The 22,201-nt window shown below is 39.9% G+C and overlaps 3 protein-coding genes across 11 annotated transcripts in view; 1 reads left to right on the top strand and 2 right to left on the bottom strand.

Moving 5' to 3' along the window:
- The window catches only part of tdrd12 (tudor domain containing 12), a 142,620-nt gene extending 137,186 nt beyond the window's left edge, over positions 1 to 5,434 (bottom strand). The window contains exon 1 of the mRNA XM_069901768.1: positions 4,346 to 5,434. The gene's annotated coding sequence lies outside the window, so the exon portion shown is untranslated. The remainder of the gene's footprint in view (positions 1 to 4,345) is intronic.
- LOC138744922 (regulator of G-protein signaling 9-binding protein) lies at positions 2,178 to 4,346 on the bottom strand. The gene has a single exon (XM_069901791.1). It carries the CDS (start codon positions 4,218 to 4,220, stop codon positions 3,486 to 3,488), a length of 735 nt encoding a protein of 244 aa, XP_069757892.1. The 5' UTR covers positions 4,221 to 4,346; the 3' UTR covers positions 2,178 to 3,485.
- ankrd27 (ankyrin repeat domain 27 (VPS9 domain)) overlaps positions 3,595 to 22,201 on the top strand; it is an 80,520-nt gene continuing 61,913 nt past the window's right edge. For 2 of the 9 annotated variants that reach the window (XR_011345871.1, XM_069901789.1), the window contains exons 1-5: positions 3,595 to 3,722; positions 4,442 to 4,806; positions 15,746 to 15,877; positions 21,420 to 21,539; positions 21,871 to 22,027. Coding sequence is in view for 7 of the 9 variants with exons in the window: in XM_069901789.1 (XP_069757890.1) it covers positions 15,776 to 15,877; positions 21,420 to 21,539; positions 21,871 to 22,027 (379 nt within the window). In the remaining 2 variants the exon portion in view is untranslated. Of the gene's footprint in view, positions 3,723 to 4,436; positions 4,807 to 5,088; positions 5,232 to 15,745; positions 15,878 to 21,419; positions 21,540 to 21,870; positions 22,028 to 22,201 lie in introns of those variants that run through there. The other 7 variants (XR_011345872.1, XM_069901790.1, XM_069901784.1 and 4 more) reach the window with 6 other exon arrangements.

Here is a 22,201-nt window from a genome sequence, read left to right as displayed (position 1 = left end):
ATTTGGGATATTGCAGCTCAAGCTTTGGAAGATGATACTCTGAAATTAGGATATATTAGAATAAGGAAAGTATCATCTATAAAGGTCCGACCCAGTCAATGTGGTCGTAATCCAACTGGGTCCCTGACTTACCTCAGAGGTCGTCAGGAAACCCAGTTAAACTTGCCTAGTTTGCATCCACAGGTAATTTGAACAAGAAAATGTTAGTGAGAACATAGACAAAAGAATGTAGGAATTGTGAATTGTAGAGCCAGAAGTTATGACAGGTAAGTGAGGCTGGGTATGTCCTCCACTTTCAAACAAAAGAAGCCAATATTTATTGTCAGAGTATATACATGATATTAAATACAACTTCAATTCTTTTTCTGTGGACGAGGTAGTGCACAGAAAGTAGTTCACAGTGTATACATGATAATAAATGACTGTAAACTGATAAGGACATGGAATTTTAGACTACAAATCTAAGGCTATTTGCAAGATATTACCAACTGTGCAATACAGAGAGAATTTAAAAATCAATAAAGTGCACAAGTAAGCATAGATAATGACTGATACAGACACACAGTAAATGGGATACTTGAAGTAGAATTAAATATTACGTAGAAAAGGCTGATATGTGGCCAGACTAAGATCAGTTGCAGTTTCTCAAGGTTGCATCCAGGCTCAATATAGCAGTGCAGGAGTACACAAACCGATCGGTCAAAATGGATGGGGCCAACATAAAGCTTTGCCCCGACGGACCAAACGGGGTCATCTAATGATTCATGACCCACTTCCTGTGATATTATCTATCCACAATTTTCAATGGGTTCCCGCTTGTGGAGTTTTGCATTTGAAGAAATAATTCGACGTGTTTGGGAAATTAGCCAATGTCGATATTACAATCCCCCAAATGCCACTCCATTTCCCATGGAGTGCTAGGTTACAGAGGGAAAGCTTTTTTTTGAGAAAAAAATGAGATTCGCTGCACTATTGTGTAAAAGGAGAAGAATGGGTTACAAGTGAACGAAACATTTCGATATACACTCGTTGGCATAATTTATTTCAGTTAAGTGTTCGTCTTAAGCATGACAAATGGTTCAGTTCATTAATTGTTTGCATTAATTCGCGAAATTAAATTCATTACAAAAGTGTATCTAAAAACTGCAGTCCAGATTTATATTGGTTTTAATTTCCCTTTGTCGGGTGTTAGCATTATTCCAGCCAAATTGTGCTCAATTTAAACTACGTTATTAAATACGCTTTGTGTAATTATAAAAGGCAGTCGTTTGAAGCCGACATAATTCGAGGGTTAGTATTAACTTTGGTTACAGGACAGAATTTATTTAACCCCACCATCAAAGTGCGAACGGAAGGGAATCCCAAGCAGCGTTGTCCAGGAGATGTACATTTGATCAATTTATAGTGTAAAATTAGTTTTTAATTGTATTGGGGTCCTTTTTGAAGGTTTTAATCCAAGACTTTGGCGTGGCTTCATTTTTACGTAATGAACGTTGATCTGCAGAGGTTAAAGTTGCTCGATTGTATCAACCGGCAGGGGCACTTGAATTCAAAGTCAACGTACCGTTGAAACATTTTTCTTAAACTGAATATGTATTCATACTTTTATATTTATTATCTTTGTCTTGGCTTATTGTGGTAATCTAATGTATAAATTTTGTTGTTGGTATATCAAGAATTTCGGTGCATCTGTACATTGTACATGACAAACTCTCAGTACGGGGCGGGGGGGGGGTTGACGTATGAATTTAGAATATAATTATGGACCTTAAGTGTTTGTTAGTGAAGACATAGCTATAATTGGTAGAGTTAAGTTAAAAGACCAAAGTAGATGGTCGTTTAGAGCCGTAGGGGTCAAAAGTGACAAAAATACAGCGAATTGTTGTCAATGTACACATGTAATGGGATGTCATGTTTTAAATGATGCAACATTTAGCTAAAGAATGGAACAGATGTCATTGGGAATCAGCGTTATCGTATCGTGACCTAAACGAGAGCCATTTCAAGAACTTGCTTGGTTGCACTTGGCTTGACAGGACTGAGAGTAAGGCAAGGAATTGTATGAATGATTTGAGAATCAATACCAAGGGTGCTGAAGGAAGTTGGTTGAAGATGGCAACGATATGGTGTCAGTTTAAGAAAACCCAGTTGTGAACCTATTGTCAGTTAAAATGCAGTTCAGACAGAGGTAGTCAGCAATTTAATAAGATTGAATGCAACTCTTGTAAATCACAAATGAATTGATATTTTTTTCAACATTACAGAGGATGTAGGGTACGAGAACATGTATTTTATTCAAAATAAATTAAACATAACAGCTGGGAAGTAATACTGAATAATTTACAGACAATTTCTTCAGCAATGTAGCCATTTACCAAAAAGCATTTTCAGAGGATGTTCAAGTGAAGAAGTGTTGCATTGTTCTGGAATTTATATTTGTCAATGTATCAACTATATTTAAATATATTGGCAGAACCAGACCACTGCAACAGTTGTGTACAATTGAACCTCAATGTTATATTTTCTTGATATTTCCTTCCGCTTTGTGTTTACTCGACTTAAAATATTTTAATTTTCATCCTAACTGCTCCCTGGCACAGCGAGTCCCTCCCTCCATGCACCAGACTTGCAAATTTCTACCGTGGAGAGCATTCTGACTGGTATGAAGGTGCCAGTGACCAGAATAGGAAAAAGGTTAGAGTTGTGATTTCAGCCAGCGCCATCAGACTTTACTCCATCAAGGACAGATTCAAGATGCAGTCTGAAGAAAGCAGCCTCTGCCCTTAAGGACTCTCATCAGGAAGGAGGTGCAGGAGCCTGAAAATGAACATCCAACGGCGCAAAAAGAGCTTCTTCCACTCCGCAATCAAATTTCCGAACGAGCAGTGAACCACAAACACGACCTCGCTTTTCTATTCTTTTGCACTAATTTATTTTGCAAATATAATTTACCACATTTTTTGCACCTGTAATGCCTCAGAACAACAGATTTCGTGACATGTTCATGACAATCAATTCTGATTTATTCTTTTGATTTTCCCTGATATTCTTGATGAATTGGCGAATAGTGACTGTCTATTGTTGACAGTTCCTAATCTAACGACTGCAACAAGTGAAATCCGTGTTTAATTTCTCAGCGCTCTTAGCAGTACATAGAACTAAACAGTGACTAAGACAAAAAACCTTTCGCAAATTTTTAGTTGTCGGAAATGAAGAGTTAGCATTTCGCAGTTGGCTCCTTTAACAAAAATTAAGATAACATTTGATTCTAACGGCGGGTACAGTAACAAAAAATGCAGCTGACTTCCGAACATCAATAACATTAGTTATTGCCATAATACATTTCAATTGAAATACTCGAATAGGTTGTACCCTTCTACTGTAGCATGTACAGTTTTGCAGCACAATTTCACCCCCAAACAAATCACAATTGGACAAAAGGACCCCAATTAAATCCCCCTAAAATGGAAAATAATACAGACGCATTAAGACAATTTTACAACACACACAGCCAGAACAATGGCGATGATCACGACAGCGCCGAACATCACTCCAGCAACGACCTTACTGGCGTCGCAGTGACAGAGCTGATCATTGCCACGACCGCTCACGGACCTCACAGCAAGCGAAGCACCGGCATTGGCGGTTGATTTGAGCTCAGAACCGGGCCCTTGTTTTGCTTCCACTGTCCACTGAAGGACGTTCACTTTCATTTCCATTTCGTATGTCATTTCCGCCACTTCATTAATCTCTTGTTCCAAATCGTTTAAGTCAACAGTGTCTATGTTGCTCCTCTCTTCATATTTCATATTCGGAATATTCATACCACGGGCGGCTACAACCGATGTTGAGCCAATCATCCCCGTCTGAATCCGATGTTTTGTGGGATCATTCAGTGGAAACTCATGACCGAGTTCCAAAGCCCTTCTCATGTCGAATTCCAAAATCTCCATACACACAGAAAACAGGACCCACAGCCGTTCAAATTCTGCTCGATCATCTTTGGTGATAGTTTTATCTCTTAAAATAGTTATCAGTCGAGTTTTGTTAGCAACTGCTAACACCCGTGCTTTTCGTCGGATTTTCTTCAGTTCTTCCCGTAAGTTTTGCGAGTCCGATGTCCCACCAACACAGATCACCAAATGCCGATAACAAGCCGATACTTTGTTCAGGGCTTCCAAAAGCATCTGACATTCATCCTTCACCATTTTAATGCCCATCTATAATCCCTTCAAATGTATTTGAGGTATGACTTCTAAATGTATTAGCGCAATATTTTAATAATAATTCAGAACACATTCGAACTCATACCGCTTAATTATCCCATTGGATACAATAATCTTACCTCAATGTAAGCATGAATGCTTACAATGGTAAGCATTCATCCAAACGCATAACAGATTTGACATTTTTTTCTCGCCTTTTGACCAATTTTCATCAGTTATTGCACCCGAGTTACAATGGAGCCACATTCAACCTCGACGCCTTCGTGAATCAGTCCATTGCTTCAATCGTCAGATGAAATACCAGCAATTTATCACGTGCTCCCTAAACCAGGAAGTGAAACCTGCCGCCAAATGTTTCCATTCACTGCCACTGATGGTGCAGAGGTGTCTCACGGGGGCGCCAGTTGTTTGAGAGACCATGGCTGGATGTGCGACTTTCCCCCCACCCTCCACCTCTGACTGGTTCACAATAGTGTCAATCACATGGCTGGCAACATTGTTTCCGCTGTCAGTAACACGGAACCGTGCAGGAAAGTTGAGCGTGAAGTGAGGGCGAAATGACGCAGTGCTCTCCGATTTGGTAAGTCCTCTGTCCTGCGTTCGAATATGAAATAAACCCTCCAGGAGAACCGTGTGAGACGAGAAATTTCTGGGGTTGAGTCGGTCTGAGAGGCCTGTCTGCTTTCAGCGAACTTGTACAGAAGGTGGCGGCTCGTTTGATTTAAAAACGGATACAACTTGTCTCCCAGGGTTTCAGTTACATCGCTCTCTGATGTAACCGAGAAAGGGAAGAGTTCTCATCTTCTTTCGGGAAATGAATAGGCCGGAAATCGCATTTAACGATTAGCAAATACTACTGAGCTATGACACGTACCCATTCCGTGAATTGTGGCCAGTTACAGTGGGTGATGTGAAAACAAGCCGCTGAATCTATTGAGGACATAACATGAGTTGATGTGAAACCTCTTTTTGTCGGTTGTGTTCCGGCCAATAGCACAGGTCAAGGTGATATCAAAATCTTTCCTCGGGTATTAATTGCTTATGGAATACCAGTCTTGGCTCTGATCTAAATCAAGAGTTTGGCTCCAAACTCGACATCAGATTTGAGCATTTAATCTTGGGGAGAGACTGAGGTAGCGTTGCATAATTTGGATGTGTAATTTAATCATCTTTAAATTGATACCCTTTCCCTGTTCAATTTATTTGAATATACCCGTTGCCATTTGGGGAAGAGTGGGATTTTGCTTGCTATTTATGCCTTGTCCAACATCACAATCAAACGTGTGATGTGGCCATTTATCTGTTGTTTGAGGTGATTTGTTTATGTGCATTTGTCCTCAAAAGTACTTAGTTTGTTGACGTGCTTTAGTATTTCCTGGTTATGAAACGTGTTATGTAAAATGCCTTAACACAAATACAATTTTGTTTCTTTGTGTTAACATTTCTGAAATTCATATATATCTTGCAGGAATTAATTAAGTTTTAATTGGACCATAAATAATTGCTTTACACTTAAATAGCAAGAATACTTGGAACATAGAACAAAACAGCACAGTACAAGTCCTTCGGCCCTCAATGTTTTGCCAACCTATATAGTCCTTCCCAAAAAAATACTAAACCCTCCCTACCACATAACCCTCTTTTTTTTCATTCATGTGTCTGTCTAAGAGTCTCCTAATGTTTCAGCCTCCTCCACCATCCCTAGCAAGGCATTGGAGGCACCCACAATAAAAAAAAACACCCCTGATGTCTCCCCTAAACTTCCCTCGCTTAATTTTGTACATGTATCCTCTGGTGTTTGCTGATCCTACCCTGGCAAACAGGTGCAGGCTGCCCACCCTATCTATGCCTCTCATAATCTTGTAGGCCTCTATCAAGTCTCATCTCATCCTTCTACACTCCAAAGAGAAAAGTCCTAGCTCAGTTAACCTTGCCTCATAAGACTTGTTTCCAATCCAGGCAACATCCTGTTAAATCTTCTTTGCACCCTTTCTTTAGCTTCAACGTCCTTCCTATAATGAGGTGATCAGAACCGAACACAAAAGTGTGGTCTTGCCAAAGATTTGTAGAGTTGTAACATGACCTCTCTGCTCCTGAACTCAATCACCTCATTAATGAAGCCCAACTATCCTATCAACCTGTGCGGTGACCTTGAAGGATGTATGGATTTTCACCCCTCTGTTCATCCACACTCTTAAGTAACTGACCATTACCCAATACTCAGCCTTCTGGTTTGTCCTACCAAAATACATCACCTCATACCTATCTGAATTGAAATCCATCTCCCACTTTTCTGCCCAACTCTGTATCCAGTCTATATCCTCTTGTAATCTTCGACAAACTTCAGCTCCATCCACAACCCATCCAACCTTTGTGTCATCCACAAACCTACTGATCTATCCTTCTGCTTCTTCATCCAGGCCATTAATAAAAATCACAAAGAGCAGGGGGTCCCAGAACATATCCCTGCGGCACTCCACTAGTCAACAACCTCCAGGCAGAATACTTTGCTTCCACTACTACTCTCTACTTCCTACAAACCAATTTTTTATTCTTGCCGTCAAGATTCCACTAATCCTGTGCCTCATGACTTTTGAATTAATCTCTTGTGAGAGACCTTGTCAAATGCCTTGCTAAAATCCATGTAGACCACATCTATTGCCCTACCCTCCTCAATTTCCTTTGTTGCTTCCTCAAAAATCTCAGACTCCTGAGGCACGACCTTCCCTTCTCAAAGCCATGTTGACTATCCTTGAGTAGATTGTACTTGTCCAAATGCTCATAGATCCTGTCCTTAAGAAACCTCTCGGGTGAGTCAGTGGCTGGTTGAGTGGAACCAGCCTCTCCAGAGAAAAGAAAAAAAAAGTGTGAAAAACAGTTCAATAAACACAAAATACAGGAAGAGAAAGATAAAGTTACAAAGAAGAGACAGAAGATGGTACCCAAAAGAGAAAAAGTAAGAATAACAAAGAAAAGGGAAGAAGGAAAATCAATGGAGAAGAAAGAAGGCCTTACCAGTACGTCGGAGCAGAGAGCCACCGTGGAGAGGAGTGGCTGATCTCCGGTGTTTGTGAGTCCCCAGTCCAGTGGAACGGTGTCCTCCCGACAGGCGGGCTTCAAAAATGGCTCTCAGAGCAAAGAAGAGGTGCGCAACTGAGCATGTGCAAGTAAAAGAAAAGGTTAACGTCGGTGGGCGGGGGATTCAGCTGAGGAGTGGCCAGCTGCGGAGCAGCCAGCTGAGAGATGCCCAGTATCAGGGCGTTCGGTTGGGGGAAGTAAGCAAGAAAGAAGAAAAGAAGAGTGGTGAGAAAGAGAATGAAGGGCTGGAAGAGGGTGAGTGGCAATGGGGTGACCGGCAGGGGGTCGACCTGCAGCAGCGGGAGGCCCGACAATGGGTCGACCTGCAGCAGCGGGAGGCCCGACAATGGGTCGACCTGCAGCAGCGGGAGGGCCGAGAATGGGTCGACCTGCAGCAGCGGGAGGGCCGACAATGGGTCGACCTGCAGCAGCGGGAGGGCCGACAATGGGTCGACCTGCAGCAGCGGGAGGGCCGACAATGGGTCGACCTGCAGCAGCGGGAGGCCCGACAATGGGTCGACCTGCAGCAGCGGGAGGCCCGACAATGGGTCGACCTGCAGCAGCGGGAGGCCCGACAATGGGTCGACCTGCAGCAGCGGGAGGCCCGACAATGGGTCGACCTGCAGCAGCGGGAGGCCCGACAATGGGTCGACCTGCAGCAGCGGGAGGCCCGACAATGGGTCGACCTGCAGCAGCGGGAGGCCCGACAATGGGTCGACCTGCAGCAGCGGGAGGCCCGACAATGGGTCGACCTGCAGCAGCGGGAGGGCCAGCAAGGATACAAGCAGCTCACCAGAGAAGGATGAAGATGACACAGACATAGATACAGACACAGAAGAAGACCAAGAATTTCAAAGGAAAGAAGGTAAAATAGAAGGACAAAGTTTAGATAAAGCCTTTTTTGAAGAACAAATGAGGTCATTAAAAAAATGGCTATCATTAGAATTTAGTTCAATCAAAGGAGAAAGGAAAAGAGCTGAAGACAGAAATAGGGAAAAGAGAAAATGTGGAGGAACGAGAAGCTGCTGTAGAAATGGAGATGAATGATTTAAGAGGGAAGTTGGAAGAGAGCAAAAAAAATTAAAGACACATGATTTATTGTCACAAAAAATTGATGTATTGGAAAACTACAGTAGGCGAAACAACACAAAAATAGTGGGCCTGAAAGAAGGCAAAGAATGGTCAGATATGAAGGAATTTATAAAAGGATGGATCCCAAAGGTTCTGGGAACCTCAGATTCACATGAAGAAATAGAAATTGAAAGGGTGCATAGAGCACTAGTACTGAAACCGCCACCACATCAAAATCCAAGATGTATATTGGTAAAATTTCTAAGATATATGACAAGAGAAAACATACTGGAGCAGGCAAGAAAGAAGATTAGAGAAGACAATAAGCCGTTGGAATATAAGGGACAAAAAATATTTTTTTACCCGGACATAAGCTTCGAACTTTTAAAGAAGAGGAAGGAATTCAACACGGCGAAAACAATCTAATGGAAGAAAGGTTATAACTTTATATTAAGATATCCAGCAGTACTCAAAGTATTCATTCCTGGGGAATGGAATAGACTGTTCTCGGACCCAAAGAAAGCTCAAGAATTTGCTGAACATTTGCAGGACGGGAGGAGAGGAGGATGAGTGACAAGAAGGATGACCGGCAAGAAAATATACAAAAATATGTAAAAATATAAAGTAAAGATAATGGATATATAAAGATTTAAATATGGATAAGAGAAGGGGAAAAAAGAGAGAGCTTTGTTATAAGTATAGGAAAATAGTGTTCTCTGAAGGGTGGGAGAAAAATGGTCACTGCGAAATTATTTGACGCTTGCGAGTAAGTTCGCAAACCGAATGGAAAGAGGAGTTGTGGTTGTCGTCAAGGGACAAGGGGCAATCCAAGGAGTGGAGGTTCATTTGGGGTTAAAAGGTTATTGCTTGTGGGGATTGTTGGGGTATTTCATGTCTTAAGTGCGTTGTCATACATTGAAAACTTAAAAAACAGTGATGGGGAAAAAGGGATGGAGGTGGTAAAGAGGCGGAAAAGAAGGAAAATAAAGATATGAGGTGGCCACGTTGGACAATATGACTATAAATATTAACGGAATATATAACCAAGTTTAAATGTATCCCATTGGGGAAAAAAAAATCACATATAGTTTAAAAGACAAAGTTACAATGTTTGAAAGAATCTGGGAACTATATATGGAACATAACAGAAAGAGCAAGCCTCAGACCACCACCACCACCTAAAATGATAAGAAGATAAACACGATCAGATTTAATGTGAATAAGTAGATGATACATCTTTTTAGTTTGTATTCCTTTTGTATAAAGATATTGTTTTATTGTATTTTATATGTTCAATATTTACTGTTTTTTGCAGGGGGGTGGAAAGGGGGAAGGGAGAGAAAAAGAGAAAATGTCACTGTGAATATTTAAAGAGATGCATCTGTAAATATATTGGTTGATATGGTTCATAGTGCGATAAATAAAGAATTACAAAAAGAAACCTCTCCATTAGTTTGCACACCACTAACGCAAAACTCACTGGTCTATAATTCCCAGGATTCTCCCTATTACCTTTTTTAAACAAGGAGACTACATTTGCCATTTTCCAATCCTCCGGCACCTCCCCTGCAGCCAAAGTGGACTCAAAGATCATAGCTTCTGCTCCAGCTATCTCTTCCCTCACTTCCCACAGCAGCCTGGCGTATATCGCATCCGGCCCTGGGGACATCACTCTTGATGTTTTTAAGAAGATCCAACACTCCCTCTTCCTTAATCTCCACATTGTCCACCACATTAGGCCTGTTCAATTTCAGGCCGCTACAACGTAATACTACATTAAAAAAGTAATATACAAGATATACTTCATTTCCTCTGCCGTATGGCAAACAAAGAGTCGTCATAAGCATTGCCCAGTGCCGCTAACATAAGGAGAAAAATAAGCAAAATAAGAGTCCCTTCAGATGCTGAATGTTGCCTGCAGTGCTCCTGCAGCCTTTGCAGCTGCATAGACTCCAATTCTAACCATCAACGACCCAAGATCAAGATCCAAACCTCAGTTACAATCAGGAAGCCTTCAGCGTCTGAGGTCCTTAAGCAAGCCTTCTGCCCTCAGCACCTTCTGGAATCCTGGTTACAATACCTGGTTGCCATGAGCCAGTCGTCTGCGTGGGCCCTTTGAGCGCAAGTCGCCTGCAGCCTGTATGAGTTTTTCAACCTTGTCGCCAACTGCCTGCAGCCTCTGTGGGCCCTTCAGGTGCTGAGGCCATTGCTGGCCTGCTGCTGTGATCCCTTCCTCTTAGAGTTGTCTCCCATGCTTCTCCCTCTCAACAGAAGGTATTTTCCCCATTTCTAGTGCCCTGTGCCTGTCAGCTTATCCCCTGGAGCTGCAGTCCCTCTTGGTTGACTGCCAGTATGGGCACTGCCATCTTGGGCACAGAGCCCATGGTTGCAGGATTTAAATAAAAACAGTCGGTTCCTTTTAAAAAGCCATTTAAAGCCAGTATGGAGCTGTTAACATTAGGATTGGGCGATAGGACTCTGTGAAGCAGCAACGTATCTCCGCTCCCTGTTCTGGATCTCCGCCAGTTTTGGGGTTTTAGTATGTATGTGATGTACAGAATACAATAACAATGCCTCCAACCAGATTAGAAATGTAGTGTTCAAATTATCTAAATGTTGCTCTTTCCAAATTGTTTTTGAAATGTGGTGCAGTGACACGATTACCTTTTGTCCTGTCATCCACCCTTTGTCTTGCCTGATGTTTGTCAGACTGTGGAATATTAATTTTTGGGAAATTGAATGTCACAAGTTGGAAAGTGGGGAAAAAGCAGCAGAAATCCAGAAAGTGCACAGAAGCTGGGGTCTAGTGCAGTCCACAAAAGTGCTGGAGAAACATAGCAGGTCATGCAGGATCGACAGGAAGCAAAATGCAGTTGATGTCTCAGGCCTGATCCTTTTTTCAGGAGTGCTGAAAATCAGGCGGATTTCTGAATAAAAAGGAAGGGGAAGGAGAAGGAGGAGCACCAGCTGAAAAAAAACAGTAGCAGTTGAGAACATTACATATTTATTGAAATGTATTCAGTTTGGTATGTTTACAGCGTAGATTGGCACATGGAAATTTTTCCTTGTGGCCATTAGAGAAACTTGGTTGCAGAGGGTCAGGACTGGCAGCTTAATGTTCTGGGGTTGCAGTGTTTCAGATGTGGTAGGGTGTGATGATGAAAGGGAGAGGACTGGCACTACCCGTCAGAGAAAATGTCACAGCTGTGTTCGGACAGAGCAGACCAGAGAGTTTGTTGACTGAGGCTATATTGGTGGAGCTGAGGAATGGGAAAGGTATGACCCAGCTCATCGGGTTGTATTATAGACCGCCCAGTAGTCATCGAGAATTGGAAGACCAAATTTGTAGAGAGATAGCAGACAGCTGCAGGAAACATAAGGTTGTGATAGTAGGAGATTTTAACTTCCCACATATTGATTGTGACTCCCATATCGTAAAAAGGTTAGTTGGCTTGGAACTTGTAAAAATTTATTCAGGAAAGTTTTCTAATCAATTTATTGAAGTACCAACTAGAGAGAGTGCAAAAACTGGATCTCTTATTGGGAATGAAGCAGGACAGGTGACAGAAGTATGTGTAGGGGAACATTTTGGGTTCAGTAATCATAATGTAACCATTAGTTTCGTTAATTTTGGAGAAGGATAGTCTGATCCTCCTGTTCAAATTCTCAATTGGAGAAAGAGCAATTTTGAGGAAATGAAAAAGGAATGAGAATGCATGGATGGGATAAATTGTTTTCTGGCAAAAATGTGAGAGGTAAATGGGGACCTTCAAAGGTGAAAGTTTGAGTGTACAGAGTTTGTGTTGCTGTCAGGATTAAAGGCAAAGTTAACAGACATAGGGAACCTTGGTTTTTGAGGATATTGGGAATCTGATTTGAAAGAAGAGAGGTGTATAACTGGTATAGCACCATGGTGCAAATGAAGCACCTGAGGAGTATAAAGGTGCAAGAAAAGCCTCAAGAAAGAATTCAGGAAGGCTAAAGGAAGACATGAAGTTGATTTGGCAGACAAAGTGAAGGAAAATCCTAAGGGTTTCCACAGGTATATTAAGACCAAAAGAATTGTAAAGGATAAAATTGGTCCCCTTGAAGATCATAGTGGTCAAATATGTATGGAGCCAAAAGGAATAACGGAGATCTTAACATTTTTTGCATCAGTATTTACTCAGGAAACTGGCACAGAGTTGAGGGAAGTTAGGAAAACAAGCAGTGAGGTCATGGAATTGATACAATTAAAGAGGAGGAGGTACTTGCTGTCTTAAAGCAAATAAGGGTGAATAAATCCTGACAGGTTATTCCCTCGGATCTTGAGGAAGGCTGGTGTAGAAATTTCAGGGTCTCTGGCAGAAATATTTAAAATATCCACAGATGTGGTGGCAGAGAATTGGAGGGTAGCTCACATTGTTCCTTTGTTTCTTTTTTAAAAAAAAGCTCTAAAAGAAATCCTGGAAGTTGTAAGCCAGTGAGCCTGATGTCAGTAGTAGATAAATTAATGGAAGGTGTTTAAAGAGCTCAGATATGCAATTATTTTAATAACCAAGGACTGATTTGGGATAATGAACATGCTCTGTGCATGGTAGGTCGTGTTTAACCAATCTGATAGTTTTTTTAAGAAGGATACCAGGAAATTTGAAGGAAAGACTGTGGATCTCGTCTACATGGACTTAGTCAGGCATTTGATAAGGTCCCACATGCAAGGTTAGTCAGGAAGATTCGGAAGCTCTATACATGGTGAAGTAATAAACTGGATTTGACATTGGCTATATGGGTGAAGCCAGAGGGTGGTGGTGGATGGTTGCTTCTCAGACTGGAGGCCAGTAATGAGTGGTGGGCCTCTAGGATCAGTGCTGGGTCCATTGTTGTTTGTCATCTATATCATTGATCTGGATGATAATGTGGTAAATTGGATCAGTAAGTTTGTATATAACACCAAGATTGGAGGTGTTATGGACAGTGAAGAAGGTTTTCAAAGCTTTCAGAAGGATCTGGAAAAATAGGCTGAGATGGGATTTAATGCAGACAAGTGTGAGGTGTTGGTTTATGGAAGGACAAACCAAGAAAGGATATATATGGTAAATGATAGGGTGTTGAGGAGTGCAGTAGAAAAGAAGGATCTGGGAATATATAATTCCCTGAAAGTGGTGTCACAAGTAGCTACAGTTATAAAGAGAGTTTTTGGCATTCTTGCCTTCATAAAGCAAAGTATTGAGTATTAGAGTTGCGATGTTATGATAAAGTCATCTAAGACATTGGTGAGGCCAACTTTGGAGTATTGTGTGCAATTTCCATCACCTAACTACAGGAAAGATATCAATAAGATTCAGAGAATGCAGGATGTTGTCCGGACTTCATGAACTGAGTTACAGGGAAAGGTTAAGCAGGTTTTTTCTCTGGAACATAGAAGAATGAGGGGAGATTTGATAGAGGTATTTAAAATTATGAGGGGTCAAGACAGAGTAAATATAGGTAAGCTTTTTCCACTGAGGGTAGGTGAGATACAAACCAGAGGATATGGTTTAAAGGGGAAAGGTTTAGGGGGAATATTAGAGGGAACTTCTTCACAAAGAGAGTGGTGGGAGTGTGGAACAAGTTGCTAGGTGAAGTGGTGAATGCAGGCTCACTTTTAACATTTAACAAGAATTTGGACAGATGGGAAAGGTATGGACGGCTGTGGACTGGGTGCAGGTCAGTGCGATTAGGCAGATTGTTCCCAGCAGAGTAATACCCACGAGTCTACTTCCCTCTTAATTATACCCATAGCCCTGAAACATGTTCCTTCTCAGATGACCAAAAAATTCCTCTTATTTTTAATCACTTAATTTTCTCTGAACAATCCTAAATCTGAAGGAAGTAACTGACAAAACATACGAAAGCGACTCAAGGTTCAGATTGAACCTGGGTGGTGTGAGGTTTTTGGAAGGTATTCCAAAATATGACATTTCAGCTTTAATGTAGAGATAGCTTTCTCTCAGAAATATTATGGTTTCTGACCAATAAATGCTCCCCAAATTCAAATTTATTTAATATTTCTCAGTTTGTTAATTAAAAAAAAATTTAGACATACAGCACAGTGTGATGAGCCTTTCTGACCCAAAACCCTGTGCTGCTCAAATACACCAATTAACCTACAACCCCTGGTACATTTTGATAGATGGGAGAAAACTTGAGCACCCGGAGGAAACTCCACGCAGACACTGGGTGAAGTTACAGATTTCTTACAGACGGTGGTAGACTTGGTTACTGGTAACCCGGGTTACTGGTGCTATAATAGCACTGCGCAAACAGCTACGTTAACCGTGCTGCTCAACCAAGGAAGTTGGATTGAACCAAAAGATTGCAGTGAATCAGAAACCAAAATGTAGTCAATGCTGGTGTAATGACTATAATATTTTGGGGAGTTTGTAAGATTTAGAGTAGGTTACATACATACACACATTTTAAAACCGATCTTGTTTGAACGACTGAAGAAATACTGAAGATCTCTGGAGAATGGAAGCACCTTTCACAAGGAGGTGTTAATTGAACTGGCGCCATAAAATGAATGGAATGCAGAGATCCTCTGGCTGTTGGAAGCCCTTTTCAAGGGTTTTGACAGAGTGCACAGAAAGGTCACTCCTGGGTTGTGTGTGTGTGTGTGTGTGTGTGTGTGTGTGTGTGTGTTACTTCAGTCGTGGAAGTCCTGGAACAAAAAATCAATCTCTGCAAACCCTACAACAACCTTCCTGAGCAGTAAACATTTACCTTTCAAGCACCAAAGCCTGGTGAACTTTATACATGTTGAATTCTGTGCACAGTATGGTGATTGCCTGCAACCAGAGAACTTGGAAGAAGGAGAAGTGAGATTGAACTTTGAATCAAATGACTTATCTTGAATTTACACACATATTACATACACATGCGCTTAGAATTAGAAGGGGGTTAATTTGGGTTAGTATAGAGTATAGTTTAGTATGTATAGAAATAAGTTAAAGTTTGATTCTATTTTCATGTTTGAAGTTGATTAAAAATAACTTTTGTTTTAAAAACCACTTGTCTTGGTGAATGTCTATTGCTGCTGGGTTTTGGGGTCCTTTGGCTTTGTAACAGCTGGGGAAAAAAATGCTGTGATCCTAAGACCCTTTGCATTCACTATTGTTCCTTGGATAGATAGTGGTTGATGTATCTGAGCATTTCTGCATAGCCTGGTGGATCTCGCACTTTGTTTTTTTAATTGCCTCTATCGTAAGTGTGATCTAATTAAACTCCTTTGATATTTGTTATGTTTATTGGGTAAAACATTTTCTTGTGGATATAATGCTACAAAATTTGTAACTGTTGTATTAATATTGAACATTACAGTTAAATGATGATATTTTCTATTTCTTGCACAGTTGAAATTTAGTGCACAGTGTTTGGGGTCCATGGATATGTATGATGAAGATATTTCAAGAAACCCTTTCTATTTAGCCCTTCAGAAGCAGAAGCCTGAGGCCTCCAACCGTGTAGCAGAGCTACATGGGATTGTGAGTATTCTCTGACATTCTTATAAAGAAGTCTGAAAAGATTTACCTTTATTCATTTGCATCCATAATGAAAGATTTTGTATATTGGGGACTGAATATTTGTGTCTCAATATTTTATCAAGCAATGTGTTCTAGGTGTGCTCCATACTGGAATCTTTATGCATTCAACCTGGATGTGTACAAAGTGAGATCCTTCTGGGAGGATGTGGGGGACATTCTGAAAAAAAAAATTACAAAGGTGGATTTTCCACTGGATCCAGAATTGTACCTTCTGGGGAACATTATGGATGTATGTTTTTAAACTGTAAAAGAACCAAATTCAGCTTGTGAAGGTCGCCTTGGCAGTAGCCAGGAAATGTATAGCGATCACGTGTAAGTCCAACTCCCAACTAAATATTACACGATGGAATACAAAAATGAAGAATTGTATTTCCCTGGAGAAAATCATGTACAATTTAAGGAGGAAATATGACACATTTGTTATGGTGTGGCAACACATTGGTGCGCAGATTTAATTATACCCCTTCTAAATAAAATAATCTGTGCCAGTCGTGGAATGATTGAGATAAATGAAGTGGATCGCAGATGACGTGCCCTTGTATTTTATTCCTTATCTTTTTTTATTTTAGGTTACTTTCAGTTTTTCTTAAGTTCCTTTAAGGGTCTGTGACTTTACTGATAATTGTTTTTTTTTTAATGTTTGTTTAATTTATATCTTTTTCTTGTGGTATTAGGGTATGGGAAGGAGGAGAGAGGGGCGGGGGGAAAAACAGACTCTGAATATTATATACCATTGTTGAGTGAGATTGTATTGTTTGTTTGGATTTGTGTGAGTCTTTGAAAATCAAAATTAAAATATTCAAAAAATAAAATATTACTATCAAGCATTATGGAGCCAAACATTGCTCTTTTATCCATGTTTCACACTGAATTATTTCATGGCAGTGTCAATGAATTTCTAACTTTTCAGTAATCTTTGTCCTAAACCTCCAAATTAATATCAATTATGTTTGTTGATTTGAACGTTTATGTAACTTGGTTTCACTTTTAGCAAATACAAGGTTTCTGGATTCTAAATTTCATTGAGACCTTGTATAGCTGCTAAAGTTGGTAGGAAATGGGAGCATGAGGATTTAGAGGTTAGACACATGTTGATGCATTTATGGAGTTAGGATTTGTGTCAGATGAGTGACAGGAGAGTTTTATGTCCTTCAATTTGCCTTGCACAGTGAATTTGCTCTATTATTAGTGTTCTTTGGTCTTAGTAATCATAACAGCAAAAAGAATGAGCTGACTGCTGGTACATTAGGGGAGAGTTCCTTTTATAGATCTATTTTGGAGGCCAGTAAGAGCAGGAGAGCTCCCTATCCTGTCCCACAATTGAACCCTAAGTTTCAAATTCTGACTGCCCCAGGATCAACTTTCCTCTCCATCTTTAATTTTTCTCATGACCCTAAATTGTCTGGATCTGTTCCAAGAGCCTTTGACTGCAGCTTCCTTCTCTGAACTTTACTCAGCCAGCAATTTTGTCAGTTTGGCTAAGTGCTCACCAGAAGTAGAAAGCAAATATTTTAATGAGTTTCTGCTGCTAAACTTAACATGAGATGTACATTCCAATTTTGCAGGGAGTTAGCTACATGACCTTACTCCTCTCTACCCTCCCTCCAGATATATTGGGGCTTTCAATTCCATCAGTGTGAGCTCTTTTTAAATAATTGCAGGGATATGAGTACATAACTAGAAAGGTAAGTGAAAGTTAATGCACTGATTAGATTTGAAATATAATTTTGTATGTAACCTAACCCTCCTACCTCCATAACCCCTCTGATGTCCTAAAAATACATCTTGCTCTTCAGCAAAATATTTGTGGTTAATCGAGGAGAAATATTTTCTGAGGTTTTTTTCAAGTATTAGGCAATCACCAAGTGGAGAAAGTTCAAGATTTCTGGTAATTACTGATAAACTCAACCAATGTACATTATTACTGGAACGTGTCTTCTTCAACCGAAGGATGACCAATAATAACTGGAAATATAAGGAACTTGTTAAGTTTCTTCATTGAGGGATGTTGCCGTTGTGAGCTGTGTGCCTCATCAAATTACCCCAGAACTTGCCAAGAACAACTATGTACTTTACAAGCACAATCACCACATTACCAAGAACTTGCATCATTAGGTAGAACTAATGCTTAATGTTAAAAACATGCTCTTCTCTAAGAAATGCTCTTATCTCTTCTAGAAAAATATATTTCTCTAAGGGAATCCAATTGATGGAATTCTCTGAAAGCCAATATAATCTTGATAGCCCAGTGGCTGCCTCCTATGTTATGAAGATATCAGATAAAAATAAGATTTAATACGTGGTTACTCTTACCTGTATCAAACCTTGATTATTTCATTATGTTCAGCATTTTATTAAAAACTGGAGTGTACACCTTTATGTGTAAAATGTATCATGTACTAAATGTGTATAGTATCAAAGAATATTAAAGCTTGTAGTGAATAATAAAAGTTGTAATTTATTCTGAGAAGGTAATTGACCAGATAGTTTTTAAAAAAATTGTTAGTGAAGTATCTCACTGAAAAGCAGCCAATATGAAGCAACCTGATTGCAATTTTTCCCAGATGTATGCTGGGAAGCATCTTGGATTTATGATCTAGCAGAATGAGAATTAATAAAAAGTAACAATGAAAATGATAAATTATTGAACTTTCAAAAAGTATGATTTATTATTTAAATTTCTATAATAATGGTCGCTCATTGCAAAATGGGAGATGTGTAAATTATGTTTTGCTCATTGCAAAGTGAGATCTGGAGATACGTTCTGACTGTGAGATGTATGTTCCTGAGACATCTCTGATACAAAGTCAATATATACAGTGGTTTCTCTTTCCACAGTTTTGCAAGCAGAGAGAGTAAAACAGGCTTTTTCTCTAAGTGAGAGAGAGAGAGAGAGAGAGAGATCAGTTTTACAGTTAGCAGTAGCAGCTTGGACTGAAACAGGACAAGCTGGCAATCTTGTGGAAAAACCTCATTTGGAAGATGGGCTGTGTATGCTTAGTTCAGCCTGGTCAAAGCCCTTGAGGTTCAGCAAGAGGAGAGGACTGGCTGCCTAATGTTTCACTTGAAATAAGATAAACAAAAAGGAACTATGTGATGACCTGAAAGAAAGAGGTTATCATCTGGAGAACATAGGAAGTAGGAACAGGAGTAGCCAAAAATGGCCCATCGAGCCTGCTCCGCCATTCAATACGATCATGGCTGATCTAATTTATGACCTAACTCCACCTACCTGCCTTCTCCCCATATCCCCTAATTTCTCTATCATGTAAAAATTTATCTAACCGAATTTTAAATATGTTTAATGAGGCAGCCTCAACCACTTCCCTGATTAGAGAATTCCAAACATTCACTACTCTCTGGGAAAAACTATTTTTCCTCATCTCTGTCCTAAATCTACTCCCCCGAAACCTGAGACTATGTCCTCTTGTTTTAGTTTCCCCGGCATGCTCAAAAAAACCTTCCACCCTGACGGGGCAATTTTCTTCAGCAAGACACTACGTGGCTGATTTAAAAGGGATCAGTATGTGTTCAGGAACAAGAAATCTCTCTGAAAACGGACAAGAATCTTCCTGAGCTGTCACCATTTACCTTTCAAGCACCAAAGCCTGGTGAACTTTATAAATGTTAAATTTTGTGCACAGTATAAGAATTGCCTCCATCCAGTAAACTTGGAGAAATGAGAAGTGAGATTGGACTGAATCAGAGAACTTTTCTAAACTTACAGACACATTACACGTGCGCTTAGAATTAGAAGGGGGTTAAGTTAGGTTGGTTAATAGTAATAGGTTAAAGTGTAATTCTGTTTTCATGTTTAAATATAATTAAAAGCAACTTTTGTTTAAGTAACCATTTGTCTTGGTGAATATCTATTGCTGCTTGGTTTTGGGGTCCTCTGGGCTTGTAACACCATGGCTTTGCCTCTAGTGTTTCTGCAGCTACACAGATGTCAGTCCAAATGATCGGCAATCTAAGCTGCATATGCACACCTCTGACATGATCAGGAAGCCACCAGCACCCTCTCGTACCCTGTAGATTTCCAGTAATAGTAATAGTGAACTTACTTTTAGTTACGATACCTGGCACCCTCTCAGGGAGTCTCCAGAAGTCTGCAGCCTCTTGTGAGTCCCTTGACAGCAGTAACCAGTAGTAACCTACATGGGTTCCTTGCCTCGTCACCAACAGCCTGCCGCCTAAGTGGTTTTCAACCTCTGAGCCCCTCACTAGTCTGCTGCCCTGGTCACCATCCAGTGGGTTGTCAAATGGGGGTGTCTTCCTGTTTTTTTGCTGCCCTGCACCAGTCCTCTGCTTCCCCAGAGTCTGTAACCCTCCATGGCCTCTGCCATCTTGGGCACTGAAATAAACCACTGTCAGCTCCTTTAACAGGACATTTAAAGCTTGTATAAATCCAATGGCAGTCAGACTGGGCAGTTGAACACCACAGGGGATTACTGAGACTTCGCTCCCTGCTTTCTGCTGGTCCACACTGACAGCAGCTCTGCAGTCCCGGGTGTGCCACTATTTTTAAAAATATACTTATAAATACATACAGCACCCTCCATAATGTTTGGGACAAAGACACTTTGTTCCTTTATTTGCCCCTGTGCTCCACAGTTTTACATTAGTAATTAAAGTGTACATTCTAGATTTTATTTCAAGGTTATTTGTATACATTTTGGTTTGACTGTGTAGAAATTACAGCACTCTTTATACATCGTCCCCTCATTTCAGGGCACCATAATGTTTGGGACATTTGGCTTTGTAAGTGTTTGTGAGTACTCAGGTCTGTTTGAGCTTGGCTTGCTTCTAAGCTTTGGATCACCTTTGGATTCTGTAGTTGCCTTTCTCAACATGGGGATCAGAGATGTGCCAAAGAAACCATTATGAGGCTGAAAAACAAGATTAAACAATAAGAGACATTGCCCACACTTTAGGATTACTAAAATCAATAGTTTGGATTATCATTGAGAAAGAACGTTCTGGTGAGTTCAGTAATATCAAATGGACTGGTATTTCAAGGAAGACCGCTGATGACAGAAGAATTCTCATCATAAGAATTTTTGAAGGCTCTGGGCCTGTGTCTTCTGGAGTTTGGAAGGATGAGGAGAGATATCATTGAAACCTACAGAATATTGAAAGGGCTGGATAAACTGATCCCCAAAGAAGATGTTGCCGACATTTCTCTTTGAAAATGCTAGCAAATGATAAGACTACAGTATTTTGGCCAATTCTATTATTTTTGTGCACTTAAATAATATTCTATAATGGGAGAAAATAATTTAGTTATAGAAATACATGTAGTTTTTATAATGTTTATTATTTAAAATATTTGATCAAATTATTTGCTCTCTAAGTTGTATGTTTTATGGAAGAATTTCTTTAATAGTTCATGTTATTGTATTTGTAAGCACGATAATTTTCTTTTAATTTGGCTTTTAAGACCTTGTTGTTAACTTTTTTTTTGCATATTAATTTAATTTAGATATTGGTGCCATGCAAAGCTAGCTTGTCACGAAGCAGTCTTGCTGCTGTCCACTTTGAATCATATATCCTCCATCCTGTGGATGAAGTTGGTAGTGGTTACCAGACGTTAAATGGAAAAGTAAGTGGTGCATTTAATGCACTGAATTTTTTTCCTTTCTGTGCAATTTGATTTTAAATACTTTTATCAATTAAAAGATTAAAATAATTATTTCTCTCATCTACATACAGTATTATTAAATGCAGATCTATTAATTACACTGAATATGGAGGGGGGGAAGGGAAGAAAAATTCCTCTTGATTTGCACATTTGATTCTAGTTAGGAAATTTAGCAGCAATAATTTTGCTTTAATGGTATATATAAATATTGTTGATTCTTCTAGAAGTTTCCAGCTTTTTTTTTAACTTTCCTCTTTAAATGTTCCACAAAAAAATAAAATTGCAATTCCAGGAAATTACCATCAGAGGAAACTTAATTAAACTGGGTGTTGGTGGTGGCTCACCATGTGCCATACGTATCCTTTTTGAAGAAACTTTCTACAATGAAAAAGAAGAAAGTTTTAGTATACTCTGTATTGCCAGACCTTTGGAGAAGAATTCCTATCCAGGTCAGTGAATAAGAATCTTTGAATTTTAGCTGTTACTGCACCCAGCCTTGACAATAAATGGAAAGCACAATGTTGTGCATTTACAGTATAAAGCATTGACAGTAATTTTCACAAGAACAGCAGTCAGATGGGGAATCTTGAAAAGGGGCTGCTTTGAATAAGATTGCTCAATAT

This window comes from Narcine bancroftii, chromosome 10, assembly GCF_036971445.1.
Source record: "Narcine bancroftii isolate sNarBan1 chromosome 10, sNarBan1.hap1, whole genome shotgun sequence".
Taxonomy (NCBI): Eukaryota; Metazoa; Chordata; class Chondrichthyes; order Torpediniformes; family Narcinidae; genus Narcine; species Narcine bancroftii.
Note: the sequence above shows the minus strand (reverse complement) of the source record. Positions and strands in the feature narration are given on the sequence as shown.

What these genes read in the sequence shown, in the direction of transcription:
- LOC138744922 (XM_069901791.1), bottom strand. Translation starts at nt 4,220, where the DNA reads ATGGGCATTAAAATGGTGAAGGATGAATGTCAGATGCTTTTGGAAGCC.